Below are 20,314 nucleotides of genomic sequence, written 5' to 3'. Positions count from 1 at the left end.
GATGATTAAATCTGCCTCCCAGCTTTAACAATAAATCCAGACAGACTTTTAAAAACCTGCGGATTTCAGGCAGGGCGTGATGGCTCACACCTGTAATCTTAGCACTCTGGGAGGCTGAGGCAGGAGGATCATTTGAGGTCAGAAGTTCAAGACTAGTCTGAGCAAAAGTGAGACCCCGTCTCTACTAAAAATGGAAAAAATTAGCCAGGTATGGTGGCAAGCACCTATAGTCCAGTCCCAGCTACTCGGAGGCTGAGGCAGGAGGATCTCTTGAGCCCAGGAGTTTGAGGTTGCAGTGAGCTATGATGACACCACTGCACTCTTATCTGGGGTGACAGAGCAAGACTCTGTCTCAAACAAACAAACAAAAACAAAAAAACACACAAAACAAACCCCAACAAAAAAAAAACCCCACCTATGGATTTGAAAAAAATATAAAAGTCTAAGGTAACAGTTCAATATTAATGCTCAGAAAACATTAAAGGTTCTTTATAATTTATTTGCCATTATCATTAGTAAAATAAACTTATATCACTGCTCCTCTTCCAAAATCTATCTCTAACAAATCCTTTATCTTTGATAAGTATGGCTAAGTTTTAAAAACAATAATAAACTCAGGAAGGTGCATTGCTCTGAACCCTAAACTTGGAAATTCATGCTGATGAACCAAACACAGTTCACTTTTTGAAATGAAAACTCCAACAAAAAGCTGTATATGCACCTTTACCCTGGCACTACCATGTTTTCATGATTCTACCTTTCAAGTAAAATATTCTTTTAATACTGAAGATTAGAGTCGCAGTCAATATTCCAGGCACTCTGGCCTGTACAGTGTTTATTTATCTACATATTTAAAGAGAAACAGAACTACCACTAAGTAAAACTGTTAAGTAGGTAGCTAAAAAAATCTCTTATCCCAGTAGTCATTTATACTGGGTTATCTGAGCATATTCAGACTTCAGTGTTAACTCTGGAATGCTATCTCATCCATGCACTTTCATTTCAAACTTTAATACTCACAGAGAATTGTACTATTGCCCCCAGTACTTATCCTCTCTCTGTATCCATACTTTGTTACATGACTTTGCAGTTACTCCCACTAAATGGGTGGAGTATAGTTCCCTGCCCTTTGACTTTGTCTCCAGCCATGTGATTTGCTGTTGCTACTAGAATGAGGCAGCAGTGACACTGCCAGTTACGAGCCTAGGCTTTAAGAGGTCACGTGTTGTTCCATTTTTTCTCTTATGTCTCTGCCACTGTCGTGAGAAGAACATGCCTCAGTCAGCCTGCTGGCCCAATGAGGAAGAGAGACATGGGGTAAATCCTGGAGCAGCCAACCCCCAGCTGACCCACAGATATGAGAAATAAATGCTTATGGTTACATGCTATTGAGATTGTACTGGTTAACTATGCTATGTCTACAATCAATGAAAGGTTTTCCTTTCCCTCATTAACAGGTGTTTCTTTCATCCTCCTATAGATCTTTTTGCCCCTAAGTCCTGTGAGGTCCTATTTTGACCCTAGATTCATTTGTCCTTCTCCCATGTTGCTTACATAAAAATATAAACTCTAAGCAAATGTTAGTGCCATCTATTCCCTGGAACAACTTGGCTTCTTGACACTTATTTTCACCTAGTTTCTAATCTTAGTCTCAATACCAGTGAGGCAGGTGACAAGAAAACATGCAGTACCATGTTTTTCAGGTCACAGAACCTTACCCCATATTCTCCTCTCTCTTTTCTACAGCTCAAAAACTTTACCAAAAGCCCTGTACACTGTAGCAGATTCACTAAATTCTGGTTTACAGAGGATAATAAAACCTTGATGGTCTTTAATCCAGTAATAATCTCTTCTGGAGTTAGATTATCAACCCCATATACTACTGACTGAATGATTTTCTCACTCAGATGGTTCTATCTCCCTTCTTAGAGAGTGATCAGTCAAAACTACAAGTATAACTGTATGGTATTTTTTGTAAAATGAGGTACTGGAATGATGGTACATAGTAACCTTGTTACCCTATCATGTCAGGCAGGTTTTCCATAATATCATCAAGAGAATAGCCTCTACTTTTTGCAAAATTTGTAACTGAGAAAAAGTCAAGTTGCAATCATTTTTTATGATCAGTGTGAGGTTCACTGAACATGTAGGTTAAATAAATAACAGAGACGAATGGTACATGGGTATCAGGAAACCATGACCCCGATGATTATTATGCATTGTGAACAAATGACAAATAAGAGGAAAAAAATGTATATAGTATGTCAAAAAGAATTCTAATCTAGTGAATTATTTACCATTTGTATAATAAAATAGATATGTAATAACCACATCACATTAATTTGTGTTTCATTTGATCAGGACAATACTTCTGTTTGTGTACACTTATTCTTCAGATTTGTTGCTTATGTAGTGTACCTTTCAGGACACAGTAAGAAAATGTTAGAAGTAATGTTCCTTGCAACATACCTGATCCAGTTTAGCTCTCTTTAGCTTCTGCAGTGTTCTATCAGAGGTTAAAACTTTTGAACTGCTGTGAGCTTCAAAATATTCTTCTACTAAGTCACTCTGAAAGTGAACAGAGTAAAGTCAGTTCTTAGCAATTTCAGATATTTATCTTATATAGAAACTAGACAGTGATATTAGTGTAAAATAGGACATGTGAGAGTCTTGGCCAGGTGTGGTAGCTAACACCTGTAATCCTGGCTCTTTGGGAGGCTGAAGTGGGAGGATTGCTTAAGGCCAGGAGTTTGAGACCAGCCTGAGCAAGAGTGAGACCCCGTCTCTACGAAAAATAGAAAAATTAGCCAGGTGTTGTGGTGCACACCTGTCTACTCAGCTTCTCAGGAGGCTGAAACAGGAGGACCACTTGAGCCCAGGACTTTGAGGTTACAGTGAGCTGTGACTATGCCACTGCACTACAGCCTGAGTGACAGAGTGAGACCCTGTCTCAAAAAAAGAAAAAAGAAAGAAAGAAAGAAAGAGAAACAACTAACTGAAGTAGTCTGTTCCTAAAAAGGATTCCTAAGTTACAACATGTAATTTCCATCTAGAGTAAAAAAAAAAAAAACAAACAAAAGATGGTTTTACATATCAGGATCCTCAAATAGTCTTAGCAAATCCTTAAAATATTAGTACAGTTGAAGTACTATGAAAATGAGGAAATCAACTGCAAGGTAAAAACAAAAGACTTGCCTACTATTCCAGTAAAATGGTTCACTACTTGCTCTTCTGATTTAGGGCAGGACTAACCTCTAAGGGTGGTAAGGAAGCGACAGAAAGCTATTTCAGCAGCAGGCTTCTAGGTTGCTCTGAACCTATACAAGAGCACCAGGATAATTAGCCTTTCTCAAGCTAGAGTGTCTGCAGTCTTCTTCCAAACAACTCAACATGGATCTGAAGCCACATCATTTATTACTTACACTGACTTGAATATATCAACAATGCTATAAAAACAAAACTATATAAAAAGGGATACACTGAGAACTCATGTTTCCAATTGTCCAAGCAATATTTATTTAAGGCTGGGTGCGATGGCTCGCTCTTATAATTCTAGCACTCTGAGAGGCCAAGGCGGGAGGAATGCTTGATGTCAGCAGTTTGAGACCAGTCTGAGCAAGAGCAAGGCCCCATCTCTCCCAAAAATAGAAAAAATTACCCAGGTGTGGTGGCATGTGCCTATAGTCCCAGCTACTCGGGAGGCTGAGGCAGGAGGATCATTTGAGATTAGGAGTTTGGGGTTGCAGTGAGCTGTGATGATGCCACTGCACTCCATCCGGGCTGAGGAGTGAAACTTTGTCTCAAAAAAAAAATTATTTAAAAGTTCATTTTTTATACAACTGAATTGAGATGTCACTTTTAGCATATACTGTAGTATTGACTCATGAATATGTGGACAAGCCAGAATAGAAAGCCCAGAAATAGAAACAAATATATGTGGAAATTTATGTGTAAGGCTGAGAAAATGTAGAAAAGTGTGGAAAAAAAATTACTTTGGTTCCTCACATGGATCTCTTCTCTTAGGGTAGTTTACCTTTGAGGTCTTATACAATTTTTCTCTAAGGTTCAAGTCTCTTCACTTACTGTTTTATCTCTTTTCATTTTCTTTGAAGGCGTCTCTTTGCAAACAGGAGCTGAAACTACTCTATTCTGAGCTTCAATCTTTTGGCTGAGTACAACTGCATTAGTGTCCTCTTCATATTCCTGTGCAATCCCTTCATCATCCTCTGAGTTAGAAGCAGAATATTCACTTTCACTGTCAGAATGAGACCTTGAAACTGTGGAAGGAAAAAAAGCGATTGGGAAAATCTCATAGTTTGACAATAGAGACAAACATTAGTGGGGAATGGAAAGAGTGTGGGCTTGGAAGAAAGAGTCTGAATTCTGGTTTTGTCATTACTTGCTCCTGATTTCACCGGAGCTAGTTAATTAATTCTCTGAGCACCAGTTTCCTCATTTAGCAAATGAGACTAATAGTGCCTAACTGAATAAAACATTGTGAAGATTACACTAAAATGTATATAAAGTAACTATTAATGTCTGACACACAGGAACCATGGTAGAAACTGTCAGTCATACCTGATACCCTTCTCCTTCCTTCTTTCTTTTTTTTTTTTTTTTTGAGACAGAGTCTCACTCTGTTGCCCAGGCTAGAGTGAGTGCCATGGCATCAGCCTAGCTCACAGCAACCTCAAACTCCTGAGCTCAAGCGATCCTCCTGTCTCAGCCTCCCGAGTAGCTGGGACTACAGGCATGCACCACCATGCCCGGCTAATTTTTTCTATATATATTTTTAGCTGTCCATATAATTTCTTTCTATTTTTAGTAGAGATGGGGTCTCGCTCTTGCTCAGGCTGGTCTCGAACTCCTGAGCTCAAACGATCCGCCCACCTCGGCCTCCCAGAGTGCTAGGATTACAGGCGTGAGCCACCGCGCCCGGCCCTTCCTTCTTTCTTGCTAACAGAACTCCATTTTTTAAAAATGTGGCAATATGCCCCACCCTAGAGGATCAATCATGGGGTCTTTTCCTTCTGCCATATACTTGCTTTCCAAGCTTCCCTTGCAACTAGAGTTGGCTATGTAACCCTTTGACCAATGAGACTTGAGGGGAGTTAGCTAGAAGCTTCTGGGAAAGACTTTCCTCATTTATAGAAGAAAAAAGCCCCTATTTCCATTCATAGCTTAAAGCTATAAAAGCCTCATTGCAATATGAAGTATCAAACCTAAAGATGAAAAACACTGGTGGCAGAGTAAAAAGACAGGAAGAACCTGGGTCCTTAATGACACCGTTGAGTCACTATATCAACTATGGAATTTGGATCTCTGTGCTTCTTACGATGTGAGATACTTAAATGTCTATGGCTTAAACCATTACCGTGGAATTTTCTGTTGCTGCCAGCTGAGAACACCATCCCAATATTAATAATATAGCATTCATTAAATGGTAGCTAACATTACTAATATATACACTCTATCCCAGAGTTGATTTCAAGAATTATATTTTTAAACAAATAACAAACCCACCCCCATCACTCCTCAGAAATAAAGCTAGTTTTGTACTTATCAAGTAAGGATAAAGCTAGTTTTACACTCAACAGATATAAACTTTTTAAAAGTTAACTTCCAAAATATGAATGAAGTTAACTTTAACCAATCTGATATATTTATTTTGAACAATAGATATATTTCAGAGGATTATCCAGACTCAGCATACAACAAATATAGATACTAAAAAAGAAAAAAAGGCTAGGCACAGTGGCTCATGCCTATAATCCTAGCACTTTGAGAGGCCAAGCCAGGAAAATCACTTGAGGCCAGGAGTTTGAGATCAGCCTGGGCAACAAAGTGAGACTGTGTCTCTACAAAAAATTTTTTAAAAAATTAAGCAGGCATGATGGTGTGAGTCTATAGTCCTAGCTACTCAAGAGGTTGAGGGAGAACGATCACTTAAGCCCAGGAGCTTGACGTTGCAGTGAGCTACAATGACACCAATGCACTCTAGCCCGCAACAGAGCAAGACCCTCTCTTAAAAAAAAAAAAAAAAAGACTTGAATTTGTAGGAATGCAGGCATATATAGCTTAGCAGATTAAGGGGTGCACTGACTGCTACCCATGGAATATGCATAGCTTAGAAGTGGTAGCAGGCTCCAGAAAATGCCTCTACCTTATTTACAAGTATACCTCCTCCATGTAGGCATATATGCTTCATGGTGATTGACAAGGAAGAGGGAAGTTCACCTTCTCTCTAAAGAGGTCTGTTCTTTGGGTGAGGAGAAAACAAAACATGGGACATATCTGAATATAGTTTTAATAGCTCTATGAAATTCCTACCTTGAAAAGAAAGGGGTACAGGATGAAGCCCCAATGTTTGGCTGAATTTAACAATGTTAGCTAATATTATTACTCCCAAGGGGTCAACACCAAGAAAAGGGTTGACATTTTTCTGAAATATAAAGGTCATTCTCACCACTGAGTTTACGGAAACAAACAAACAAACAAACAAACAGAAATATAAAGGTCAACAAGTCATTTGCCCCAAAGTTAAATATTCCAAAATCTAAAACCATTTTTAATTTCCCAGAAGGCAGGACCCATGTCTGTTTACTTGACTTTGTATGGCAGTCAGTACAACTATGAATATTTAATATTATTTCATTATAAAATTTCAAAATAAATCAATACAACCACTTCCAAATAAATAAACTAAAAGGCATGTTATTTTATTAGAGAGATGTTTTAGTTGGCTTTGATATTCATTAATTATAATGTGAAAGACATAGTGCTAAATGTTTGAGTTAAAAAGATAGGATACATTGGAAGATGAGAGATTTCTAGGGAAAAAAAGAAAAAAAAAAAAAAGATAGGATACAGTCCTTGTCCTTAAGTAATCTATACTTTGAGGACATGAGCACATCCTTTCTTTCATGAAAAGCCACCAATAAGTAGTCATAATAACTATTACAATAAAAGATGATAATAATAGCTAATACTTGGTAAGCTCATACCAAGGTCAACCACTACAGTAAGCATTTTTGATATCCTTTATTTCAATTAATCTTCAAAACAACCCCGAGGCTGGTATCATCATTATATCTATTTTACAAATGAAAAATTGAGGTGCAGAGAGGTATCAGTAAATGGCAGGCCAAAACCAAGCAGTCTAAGTCTAGAATTTGTATACGTAACTATTATTGCCCTTTGTTTAGATGTTACTTTTTATAAAATCTTCGTGTAAAAAGAAATTTACATACCTATTAATCTTTTTCTTAGACTACGAGGTGGTGTTGACAGAAATTCACTTTTGTCATTGTTCTGTTTAAAAACAAAATGCAGTATAGTTAAATAGTTAATAATATAAAAATTAATGACTGATCTGAGTGGAAGAGGCTAGAAAAGAAGAAAAATATTTTGCTTTCAATAGACTAAATTACAACTAGATGAACCTCATTCCTAGAAGATAATGACAAATGAATGTTGGAATGAAAAATAAAGAGTCTAACAAGACAACATAACAAACAACATAACAAATTCCAAAGGATTACTAGAGTGACTCCAGAAATTGAATTCCAGACATTTGTAAAGTATGTATATACTTTTATCATGTAAAGAAAAAACATGAGTATATCAGCCTTTTGAACCACTTTTCACTTATCAGATTAGCAGCATTTTTTTTAAAAGGAAATAATGTGCAGTGAAAATGGGCACTTCTATGTATATGGCAATGGACCTTTTAATGTGCTAGAAATTTACTGATGTTAAAGTATTACATTCTGTGAGGAGGAGAGAAACAGAGATTTATACGTTTTAACTTTCTGCATATAAAAAATTTTTAAATTTTTATAGAAGCACAAATTATGTTTTCTTCTCACATACTTTAATATTATTAAATTTCTAGTACATTAAAATGTCCACTGTTATATACATGTTAATTTCCAGTAGTACTGATAAAAAGATAAAGTACATTGTGTTTGGCAATATGAAAATGTGATAAAAAATTTAAGTCTATCATCTTGTCATAGGCTGTTGGTGCTAGTTACAAATGTCAATAGAATTTGATTTGGGATATTAAGAATAATACTATAATAACTGAGCTGATCCCTTACCAATGGGTTTACAGTATGTTTCAAATTTTTTTGGTCAGGATTTTATTTTTACATTTTGCCATCTTGATCCAGTACACATGTGTATACATATAACTGAAAAAAATTATGATAAAGTAATACTTATAAAACAGAGATTTTAAATTCTGTTCTATTTCACTTTTTAAAATGCAGGTTGTATTCTACTAAATTGGTTTCAAGATTGAGAATTGAGACAATTTGCATGTATATAGCTTAATTCAAGCCTGAGGACTCAGAACACCCATGACAAAATAAGTGTTTTAGAAAATTCTTGCTTAAAAAGACAGTATCTTGGCCGGGCACAGTGGCTCACGCCTGTAATCCTAGCACTTTGGGAGACCGAGGCGGGTGGATCATTTAAGCTCAGGAGTTCGAGACCAGCCTGAGCAAGAGTGAGACCCATCTCTACTAAAAAAAATAGAAAGAAATTAGCTGGACAACTAAAACTATGTAGAAAAAATTAGCTGGGCATGGTGGCACATGCCTGTAGTCCCAACTACTCGGGAGGCTGAGGCAGGAGGATTGCTTGAACCCAGGAGTTTGAGGTTGCTGTGAGCTAGGCTGACACTAGCCTGGGCAACTCTAGCCTGGGCAACAGAGTGAGACTCTGTCTCAAAAAAAAAAAAAAAAAAAAGGACAGTATCTTGACAGTTTGCTCATTTGGCAAACAGATTACTCCCCAGGGCAAACAGCTTGTTTATGTTATTAAACACCATTAAGTTATCAAGACACACTTCAAAACCCTCTTCCGACTGTGTCTCCCAATGCTAAACCAGCATGCCCCCAACTTTGTCCAATATCAATTAGTTCCTCATCTTAAAAAAACCTTCCTTACAGCACTTGAGCACAGGATCCCCAAGCCCTATACATATTTTCTCTTGAACTTGCTCTTCTAAGACTCTGTCACCATGATGTCTCTTATTGCAGTGTGTAGCCCTGTTTGAGCAACAGGTTTTCTGATTGTCTTTTAGGACAGTTGACAAGACCTGCTCACAGACTGTAACTACAACTTGAGAAGAATGCTTTAATGTATCTAAATTCTTGAGTGGATTACGGCAATGAATTTTTTTTCTTTTATAGTGATACAATATACAAGACATAATATAGGAAAAAAGCATTGTTAAAGACAAATGAGATTCTGACATGTCTAATCCCACACCTTGACTTGCCTAAATAGGACATTCTTGCACAGGCCATAAATATCTATACTCACATTCTTATCTAAGGGGCCTGCTTAACTTAGTCTGTACATAAGACCAGACATGTCTAAACCTATTGCCACCCAAGGCTGGACACACTTACCACCCACATACTCAATGCCCTAGATTCCTCTATGCCTATTTGGGCTTGCCCACATCCAGGCAGGGCCACTTGACAAGACATAATGAAAAAAATAAAACCACAAAAACACAAAAGATGAGATAAAAACTGTCAATTTCTTTTAGATATCCTGGAATGAATTTACCTAAAACAGTTTAGTTTTCAAATGTAAATTATAAAAGGATACAGTAATAGATTTAATGGATCTTAGGATCAACCCCCCTCCCCCGCCCCGGTAACAAACAGTACATTATATATAAAAGCAAAACAAAACAAAACAAAACCCCAAATATTCCAGGCGAGCTCCACTAAGTCAAAAATACCCAGGGATAGTTTTTTTTTTTAAATCATCAGGCCTAAAGTGTCACCCAGGGATAGTTCTGACACAGCAAAAAAAAAGCACAACAGCTGGGTCCAAAGACCTGACTTCATTTTCTAGCTTTTTTCTCTCCTAGTTAGATGCATTGAGGTGAGTCACTTCTCACCTCCCTGAATCTCAAATTCTCCATCTATTAGTTAGGTATTTAACTGCCAAATACCTGTAAATTACCAAGCACTCTATAAATTAAAAGAGGAAATTTTTCATGAATTTTTGGCCATCATGTCTTACTTTGTAACACTAAAGGTTTTGCTTGTTTTTAGTCAATTGCTTACCTTCAGCTGAACTTTGTCTGAAGCAGAATGCTCTAAAGAATGAAACAAAAAACTATGACTTACTACAAATGCTTCATTTTTCATCATGGTCTAGTTTCATTAAAAACACAGGTGCAGCTTCTACACAGAGCCTACCACATATTACTGAATTCTTAATTATATCTCCACTAGAGGCTGAATTATCACTATTAATTACATGATTACTCTCAATTAATTACAGCTACTTCCTGCATTTCTGTAGCATTCTAACAAGAGAAAATGAGAAGCCCCAGGTCATTCATTCCAAGTGCCCCTGACAGTATAACTAAGTGCTTGCCCTGGTCTAACATCAGCATTTATGCATAGATAATAGGAGTTAGGACTAAGAATTGTCAGGGGGAGAAATGAACTGTGAAAATGTGAGCTTGAGTCACATTCAAGGATCTCAACTAAAAATTAAATGTAAAAAATAAAATAAAAAAAAAAAGAGAGAGAAAATGGAACCCATTTTATTTATTTATTTATTTATTTATTTATTTATTTAGAGACAGAGTCTTGCTGTTGCCTGGGCTAGAGTGAGTGCCATGGCATCAGCCTCGCTCACAGCAACCTCAAACTCCTGCTCTTTTTATTTTTGATTATTAAAAAGTACACAGGGACTGGGCTCAGTGGTACATGCCTGTAGTCCCAGCTGTTCAGTAGATTGAGGCAGGAAGATCACTTGAGCCCAGGAGTTTGAGGCTGCAGTGTACTGTGATTATACCTGTGAATAGCCACTACACTCTAGCCTGGGCAATATAGCAAGATCCCGTCTCTAATAAAAAATAAATGAAGATAAAAAGTACACTATTTAACCTAGTTGGAATGGGTCATTCAAAACAGCTGCTCCACAGTTCTTTACAATCTATAAAATTTCTAAACCCCAAAGGCCTTATTTCATATAATATTTGCCAAAGCCATATCTTCCATGAACAACTGTGTAACTCAAGCAAATGACAATGGGACTTAAAGACTATTTCTAGTTGGGCCTGTCAATTTGCACAACTTCAATTAGCATCGATAGCTTCCCCTTTTATTAACTGCTAAATATGGATACACAAAGGGACACAGGTTAGAGTAGTAACTACACTCTACTGAATGAATTTTCAGAATAGAAAAGAATATTTAAAAATCACATAGCCAAGAAAAAAATAACCTCTAACTTGACGCAACTATGAAAACTCCTTTCAAACAACTGAGGTAATGTCTTACTTTTGCTACTTTGAGGAATGTTTATCATAATTTCAGGATCATTCTTCAAACTGAATGAAACACTTTTTCTTGGTGTTTTTGCCAGTTCTGAAGCTGTAAACAAACAAAGAAATATATAAAAACCTTGTAATGGTCAACAGCAGATGAAGAGGGAAACAGCCTTATTTCACTTATGTACCTTCTTAAAAAAAAAAAAAAAAAAAAACCCTGCTTGCTTCTTTTACCAGAATGATAAATAAACCTAGTCATATTAAGAGTACTACTGTTTTCACCTTTATTAGTTGTCTTCTCCACATCTTCAAATCTTCCTTCAATTAATTATCCATGTTTCTCAAAAAAGAAAAAACTCTGACCTTGTTACTTTCTCTAATTATCATACTCTTTTCTCTCCATCAACCACTTACACTCCTTCCATTTCTTACCATATATACCTGAGGCACATCTTTGCTAGGGGTGAGAAAAAAGGGCCAGAAAATGGGAACTAAAATCAAGTGAAAATTATGCATAGTTAAAATTATACTTTAAAATATCTTAAATTTTCCATAAAGTGTGGTACACTTTATTTTGTGTCTAATGCTCTACAATACATATGAATAATGTAAAAAATATAATATAGTATTGAACAGATGGCCATGTCTACAATTGAGCATCATATGGAATAGGGAGTTTCTGTTTAGGGGCCATTTTAAATGAAAAATATAATCTTTAATGGTGCTTACATTCTTGACACTATGAGAGACATGTGGGAAATGGAACCAAATGAAAGAATAGATTTACATTTCCCAAGTTAATACTCATACTGAGACACTGCTCACTGAGAAAAAAGGTACATACTAAATTATCTCCCTTCTTTTATTTTTTAATGGAGAAAGTATAGTTGAATTTGATTAAGTTAAAGCCATTTTACTTGCTCCTAAACCCTTTCTAATCCTGCTCCCATTTTTATTCTCTAATCTGAAACTGACCCAAGATACTAATGACAGTCTCCACAAATGCACTGGCTTCTTATTTTTTCTTAAATCTCCTTGGTCTTCTATATAATTACTAGGGTTTTTTTGTTATTGTTAAATCTTTCTTTGATATTATTTCTCCTTTTGGCTTCGATGACATTATCCTGGTCATGTGGCTGCTTTTGATAGTTATTCACCATCCTCATCCTTCCAAACATTCTAGGCATGCCTACAACGCAGTCCTTGGTCCTCTCTTTACACCATTTTTGGATTAAAGGCTGCTGATCCGCTGATCCACTGATCCACAGGATAGGGGGAAAAATTCACATCAACAAAAATACAAAGCAACTTAGCTGAGATAATTTCGGTTTTATATTGAAACACAAAAATTCTCTAGCTGATTTTAAATAACTATTAAAACTACAAAGAGGGAGAAAGAAAGAAAATGAATTGAAAAGGAAAAAGAACAAGACAGTCATTCATGCGAGCAAACAGAGATGGGGCAGATATTCTAATACCTTTCAGATGAATCAAACTCAACATGTAAAATAAGCCCCGGGAACAATGCCTAGTACAATTATTTTTGCCTGAAAATGCCTCTTCCAACTGTATTCCCTCTCTTATTTCATAGTATCTGCCCATAAAGATGTAAATCCAGAAATCCCAAGATCATCCCAGAATCCAGCTTCCTCACCGTTATCCCATTCTTGACCGCATCTCTAATTCATAATCTCACTCTATGCCCACAGTTCCCACCTTCACTCCGGCTCTCACCACAACCGTCTGGACTCCAAGAGTGGCCAGTTCACATTGCCAGCATGAGCTTTCTAAGACACAAATCTAATTAAGTTGACACTTCTACTTAAAACCACCAATAACTTCTCACCTTATCCATATATGGAATGTATACTCCTTTGCTTGATATACAGGCCCTTCATTATCCAGCCCCCTACAACTTATCAAGTCTCATCTTTACTTGACTCCATTTTGCAGTTTGTGCTCCAACCATACTTCAGCACTTGCAGTTGCCTGAATGGATCATGCTTTTTCCTCTTGAATATCCTCATCTCCATCTTCCTAACACACTCTTATTCATCCCTCAAGAATTGGCATCATCACCTCTAAGGCATTCCTTGATTTACCCCAGAAGGATCCCTTTCTACTTTGAGCAACCATTGTAGCTTGTATACAACTCTATGGAAGCTGTGCAATAGCAGGTAAGGGTGCAGGCTTTGAATTAAACAAGCTTGGGATCTAAACCTGGCTCTACCACCTCTCTGTGATTTTGGACACGGTACTTAACCTCTCTAGCTTCAGTCTCCACAGGCTCATCTAAATAGATGGATAGATAAATCACTGAGCACAGATCCTAGCATACAGTTATTGCTCAGTAGTAACTCCTATCATTATTACAGTGCTCAAACTTAAGAAAAATTGTTTTACTTCTGTTTTTATTTGTATCAGTAGGTATAATCTTCACCAATCTGTGAAAAACTATCTTAATCATTTTGATATCCTTACTCCTCCATTTTGAGAAGTCAATAAATGATTGCTGAATGAAACACTGTCAAGGAGCTCCATCATACACACTTTGAAATACAGCTCTTAAATGATTTAAAATAGAATTATTTTATAAGTATTAGCAGAAACATGGATTTATATCACTGCTTGGCCCCATCAAACCTCTCCTCTGTGAATTCATCCCGTTTATCTTTTACCTTCTATACCTCATGTCCAGCATGCTTACTTCCTTAACTAGTTTCACTGTTTGTCTTTAATACATCTTAACCCTCCCACAACTAACCAACTCATCACTACACCATTTCCTACTAAGCCCGGTTCCTGAGAATCCTTCTCAATATGATGCCTTAGGCAGCCATCTCTAACCAATGAATTCATTCCAGATGAAAGCCACAGGTCAAGCCCTACTTTACCCAGATGTATCACATTACTTTGATTTCTGCAAAATTACATTCGTCAGGTTCTCTTTTAGGTAAGCTTCGTTCTCAGTTTCTCCATACCTGCTGATACATGGAAGTTATTTTCAATTTCTTTGTCTCTAATGTGTTCCCTTGTGCTATTATTTCTTTCACAGTGTTTTTCATAATTAAAATGAATACTCTTCATTCCATTTCTAAACCTCTGGTCTAGGGGCAATATAAAATAATGCTATGATATAACAACTTTCCTGATTTCCCTATTCCAACCCATCCTATGTTTCAGTACTACTCAAAAGTACACGAGCCATAAGCTAGTGTCAGTCCATAAACTGTTACTGGTTTATGATAAATACAGAAATTAAGAATGTTTGAGGCTGGGTGTGGTGGCTCATGCCTGTAATCCTAGCACTGGGAGGCTGAGGTGGGAGGATCACTTAAGCTCAGGAGTTCAAGACCAGCCTGAGCAAGGGCAAGACCCCATCTTTACTAAGAATAGAAAAATTAGGCGGGCATCATGGTGTGCGCCTGTAGTCCCAGCTACTCGGGAGGCTGAGGCAGGAGGATCGCTTGAGCCCAGGAGTTTGAGGTCGCTGTGAGCTAGGCTGACACCACGGCACTCTAACCTGGGCAACACAGGAAGATTCTGTCTCAAAAAAAAAGAATATTTAGAAAATTTTACAGTTATTTGATACTGCAGCAATACCCAAACTCATGAACATATCTCATTGAACAAGGAACCAGTTCAAGTGTTGTTAAACTCATGTGGAGTCACACTGGCTTGAGCACTGTACTAGTTATGCACAATGGGACACATTACAACACAGGGTATTTCAAGGTTAATTTGTCAAACTGAATTCCAAAGTGTATAAAAGCTCGAATCCATTTGTTCAGCAAAAGATAATTATAATTTAACTATAACTTTATAGGATAATAGTGTTAGAACTGGCTTTTGAAGGAATAAAGATGAATCTTGAGAATCTATCATTGTATCATTTTGAATTAAAGTTAACAATGAATATATAAGTTTGCTGATATTGCCTTAAAAGCTCTATGTTTATCAATATACCTCTGTAAGACTGTTTTTTCTTTTATGAGTGTTATTAAAACAAAGTTCAGATGTACATTATCTAAGGAAGAAGCAAACTCACTTGTCAAATTTAAAGCTTTAAATGTTGATATACAAAATGTTTGCTCAAAGCATCCATGCAAGCATTTAATATGGTAAATCACTATTTAACACATAACTTAGTTACAAATGTGAATGACAAAAAGTTATAAATAGTGATTCTCTACGTCAGGAGCCAGCAAGCTATAAGCCTATGGGACAACCAGCCTTCCATTTGTTTTAGGTAAAGTTTTATTGGAACACAGCCACACCATGCATCATGTATCATCTGTGGCTGCTTTCGAGTTACAACAGCAAAGTTGGGGAGTCACAAGAGACTGTCTATCTCACAGAGCTAAAAATATTTACTGTCTGGCCCTTTTCAGAAAAAAGTCTGCCTTATTAGTCATCTGCACACATGCTTTCAATACATGTATAAAGTTTTTCTAATTCTTTTCCTGCTCCTAGGTCATATTTATTTTGATTATATTAAGTGGAATGTAATGGCATGGCTACTGACTCTGATAATAAAAAATCAGGGTATAAATTTTGTGTCTTTTTTCATTTTTCTAATAATTCATCTCTATTGTATTTTATATAATAAACTAATCTGTGCCTAATTATAGCTTCTTATCAGTCTATTATCTAGTCCTATTAACACACACATATATTTATATTTTAAAGACATTTATTTTAGCTCACATATTTATATATATTTGTGGCAAGAACATTTAAAACCAACATCCCCCCAACCTCAGCACCTAGTAACCACCATTATATTCTCTGCTTCTGTGAGTTGGACTTTTTTAGAGTCCACATGTAAGTATGTTCATGCAGTGTTTGTCTTTCTGTGTGTGCCTGGCTTATTTCACTTAACGTAATGGCCTCTGGGTTTATCCAAGCAGTAGCAAATGACAGCATTTCCTCCTTTTTTAAGGCTAATCAATATCCTATTGTGTACATATAACACATTCTTTATTTATTCACTGGTGAACATGTATGTTGATTTCATATCTTGGCTATTGTGAATAATGCTGCAATGATCATGGAAGTGCACATATCTCTTTGACATACTGGTAGTAGTGGGATTATTGGATCCCAATCTATTTTTAATTTCCCTAAAGTCATTTCTTTCTCCAAACTGGGTGAAATCCTCACTGTCATTTCTACTTGGTATTTCTGCCTTTACTCATTTATTTACATTTGTTTTCTTACCCTGGATAAATGCATTCTCTGTATTTTACAAAGTCTTACAATCTAACCCCTAGTCTATTTCCAGCCATATATCTTGGTTAGCCCAATTATATGAAATCATTTATACTCAGAGTAATATATGGTTTTCTGGCAGATCATGTTATTTACAAAACACTAAGGCATTCTATTTTATTAGTATATTTAGATGTAAACACAATTAGCAACAATATTTAATGAGACAAAGAAATTTTTTAAAGAGCATCATAACTAAACATGGTCTTAACTAAACACAGATTTTAGAACTTATGATCAGTTTGTCAAATCATGTTCCTGACACTTCATGGTCATAAGACTATCAATCTAGAAAACTCTCTTTTCATGACTTTAAAATGTATATATTTTTCAGAAGTGATGACAGAAATGCATAGCATAATATTCCAGTTTTTTGCAGCACTTACAGATATAACACATTATTATCTTTAACTTATGTGTACGCTGATTATCCAAATGGAGAACTTCTACTTGATTACTCCTATGAGTTCTACTCTTCTTCACAATAATAGTTCTCCTCTTTTTCTACTGTTCTTTGTCCTGTTCCATTGTCCTAGGGTTTCATTTTGGTCTTGGTCTATTTGATCTTTCCTTTTATAATTTCATTAACAGTTCTTCTCTGGTTTCTCAGAGCTCCTACAAAGGGTTCAGTCACTTTTATAGATCTAAAAACTTATTTCTTGACGTAGATAATAAACACTAAGAAACACATCAATTAACGTAAATTATTGTATGTTCCATGTTATATGCAAAATTAGTGATGTATTTAATGTTATACCTTTCAGAAAAACTAAACTGAATTTGGCAAATGATTAACTCATATTGTGTTCAGAAACAGGTTTTATAATTGCTTCCTATATGTCCCTCATCAGTGTCAACACTTAACAAGTGTTATTTTTACTTGACCTCAAATGTTTAAATGGGTCATTGGCTAGAGTGAATAAAAATGCACCACTAAGAAATATACATAGGTGTTTTGTATTTATAGATTACAAGCCCTCTTATAAAATCATTACATTTTACCAGGTGGATAACTATTATTCCTTTGCTCTTGACTTTCTGCTATTCCCAAACCTTTATATATTATGGATCTTCTTAATTTTCAAAGTGCTTTCACATATATTATTTCCTTTCCATAAAGCTTTCAAAAATGATGACCTGTCAAACCACAAGATCCAATTCCAGTGCCATCTGAACTTTTGTAAAGACTTAAATTGACAGTTTAATTTTAATGTTATATATGGTTTAGTTCAGTTTTCTGAAAATCAGCAATTCAGGTGTAATTGGTATAGGTGGTAACTTGAGTAAGAAAAACATTGTAACAGACCATTCCTAATAATTTCTTTTTTTTGGAGACAGGGTCTTGCTCTGTCACCCCACCTAGAGTAAAGTGGAGTCATCATAGCTCACTGCAACCTCAAACTCCTGGGCTTAAGCGATGCTCCTGCCTCAGCCACCAGAGTAGCTAGGACTACAGGTATGCACCACCACACCTGGCAAATTTTTCTATTTTTTGTAGAGATGGGGTCTTACTCTTGCTCAGGCTGCTCTCAAACTCCTGACCTCAAGCAATCCTCCTTCCTTGGCCTCCCAAAAGTGCTAGGATTACAGGTATGAGCCACCGCACCTGGCTGTATTCCTAACAGTTTTATGTAAATAGTTTTCTATAATAGAAACAACATTTTTCTATACAGAGTGTAAAACTATTATTTAATCAATTCCGAATATCTTGATGTGACTCTCAAGTCAGTCATTACTTCACAAAAATTTGTTAAGAACCTATGCTAGATATTTCAGGAAGAACAAAAGAAAGAATGAAGACTGGGTTCCTGCTATGAGAAACTTATAATCTAGGTAAGAGCAGAAGACATCTGAGGATGAAAAAAAAACAAATGAACTTACATACAATATAAAATGACATCATTCTTTTAGGGAATACCTCATCATACCTTAAATTGCTGGCAATCTCTTATCAGTGTTTTAGGAAATGCAATGGAATGATAATCATGAGGAATGTGGTTAAATATACCTTAGGAAAGGTGAATAGTAATTACAGAAATCAGAAAAGCAACATACCTAATTTAGCCATCTTTTCAGAGTGTTTTCTATTCTGAAAGGAATAAACTTTATTCCCACCATCTGTAGCAGAGCCATTTTTCAATGATTCTGAAAGAGAAAATGCAACTTATATTTAGGATGAAAGGGCAAAGTTAATGAACAGGAAAAGAAGATAAATTTTTTTTTCTGTTCACAGTAACCAGAACATAAAAAAGATAAAATTTTAACTAAAAAATCACCACCTTGCATAAAGGTTTAACAACATATATACAAAATTATTTAAAAATACATAATAAAGAAAACAGACTATGATACTGTTTATACAAATTTTAACACACAAAACGTCCTGTTCAGATACACAAAAATATATGTAAAAGTAGAAAAACAAAGCAAAACCACAGACTAGAAGAATATGCATGCATTCACTTTATAACAGCAGTTGCCTCTGGGAAGGGAGGAATAAAAGGGACTTTATTCGTTATATTTCTCTCTTGAACAAATGTACAAACTATAATTGTTGAGGATGAGATTTAAACAGCTGTTTTATGGCAGAATCTCTCTTAACAGACCCTGAGTTAACTGACATTTTTCAATCTCCTCTTTAAATATCAACTGCTATCTACAATATAATGAATGCTTAATTCAAATTGCCTCCTCTCTAGCACAGCAGTTCTCAAAGTGTGGTCTGGCGGTTGCTGAGGTCCCTGAGGTCAGGACTATTTCATAATAAAACTAAGACATTAATTAACTTTTGACTGTCAATCAAGACTGTACATACAGTGAGATATTCCAGAAAATATATGATGTGTGATGACACATCACCATGTTGGTTAATGGAATGTGTGAAGCAGATAAGAAAATTCACTTGTCTTCTATTAAGCTAGATATTAGAGTTTTAAAAATGCAAAACAATGCCCTCCTCCTTAATTTTCTTTTGGAAACAGATGTTTTTCAATACATGTAATTTATGTCAACATGTAATGGTAATAGTGTCAAACTTTTCCAAAGTAGGTGTTCCCATTGATCTGTATTTGCACTAACATTTGGTTTTATCCAAACTCCTTTATCTTTGCCAAACTAGTGGGTAAAAACTGAATCTTATGAAGAAAGGTGTCTAATCACCAATGAGGTTGAACATTTTTTCACAGGTTTCATTTTTTCAGAAGAAGTTTCTTTTCTGTGCTATGGCTTGACTTTTCACTCTCTTTGTGGTGTCATTTGATGAAAGGAAGTGCTATTTTTTAAAAAAACAGACTTTACACTGATCTTTTTCCTGTCTCCATAGTTTTGTCTTTTCTAGAATGTCACATAGTTGAAATCATACAGTATGTAGCCTTTTCAGATTGGCTTCTTTCACTAAGTAATATGCATTTAAGGTTCTTTTAAGTCTTTTTCATGGTTTTCGATAACTCTTTTCTTTTATTATTTAAGTGCTACATGATATTCCATGGTCAGGATGTATCAGTTTGTTTATCCATTCATCTACTGAATGACATCTCTGTTGCTTCCAAGTTTGGGCAATTATGAATAAAGCTGCTTAAAGGTCCACATGCAGGTTTTTATGTGGATATAAATTTTAATTAATTTGGGTAAATACCAAGGAGCATAATCGCTGGATTGTATGGTAAGAGTTGTTTGTAAGAAACTGCCCAAGTCTCTTTCAAAAGGCTGTACCATTTTGCATTCCAACCA

The 20,314-nt window shown here is 35.9% G+C and overlaps 1 protein-coding gene across 2 annotated transcripts in view; it reads right to left on the bottom strand.

Annotated features, from left to right (window-relative positions):
• ORC2 (origin recognition complex subunit 2) overlaps positions 1–20,314 on the bottom strand; it is a 44,342-nt gene that overhangs the window by 17,096 nt on the left and 6,932 nt on the right. For both annotated transcript variants that reach the window (XM_069468794.1, XM_069468803.1), the window contains exons 5-10: positions 18,641–18,730; positions 11,325–11,417; positions 10,095–10,126; positions 7,251–7,311; positions 4,084–4,277; positions 2,470–2,568 (exon numbers count right to left, since the gene is read on the bottom strand). In XM_069468794.1, the coding sequence (XP_069324895.1) occupies positions 2,470–2,568; positions 4,084–4,277; positions 7,251–7,311; positions 10,095–10,126; positions 11,325–11,417; positions 18,641–18,730 (569 nt within the window). The remainder of the gene's footprint in view (positions 1–2,469; positions 2,569–4,083; positions 4,278–7,250; positions 7,312–10,094; positions 10,127–11,324; positions 11,418–18,640; positions 18,731–20,314) is intronic.

Source organism: Eulemur rufifrons, chromosome 1 (genome assembly GCF_041146395.1).
Source record: "Eulemur rufifrons isolate Redbay chromosome 1, OSU_ERuf_1, whole genome shotgun sequence".
NCBI lineage: Eukaryota > Metazoa > Chordata > Mammalia > Primates > Lemuridae > Eulemur > Eulemur rufifrons.
This window is presented reverse-complemented; position numbering and strand designations above follow the sequence as displayed.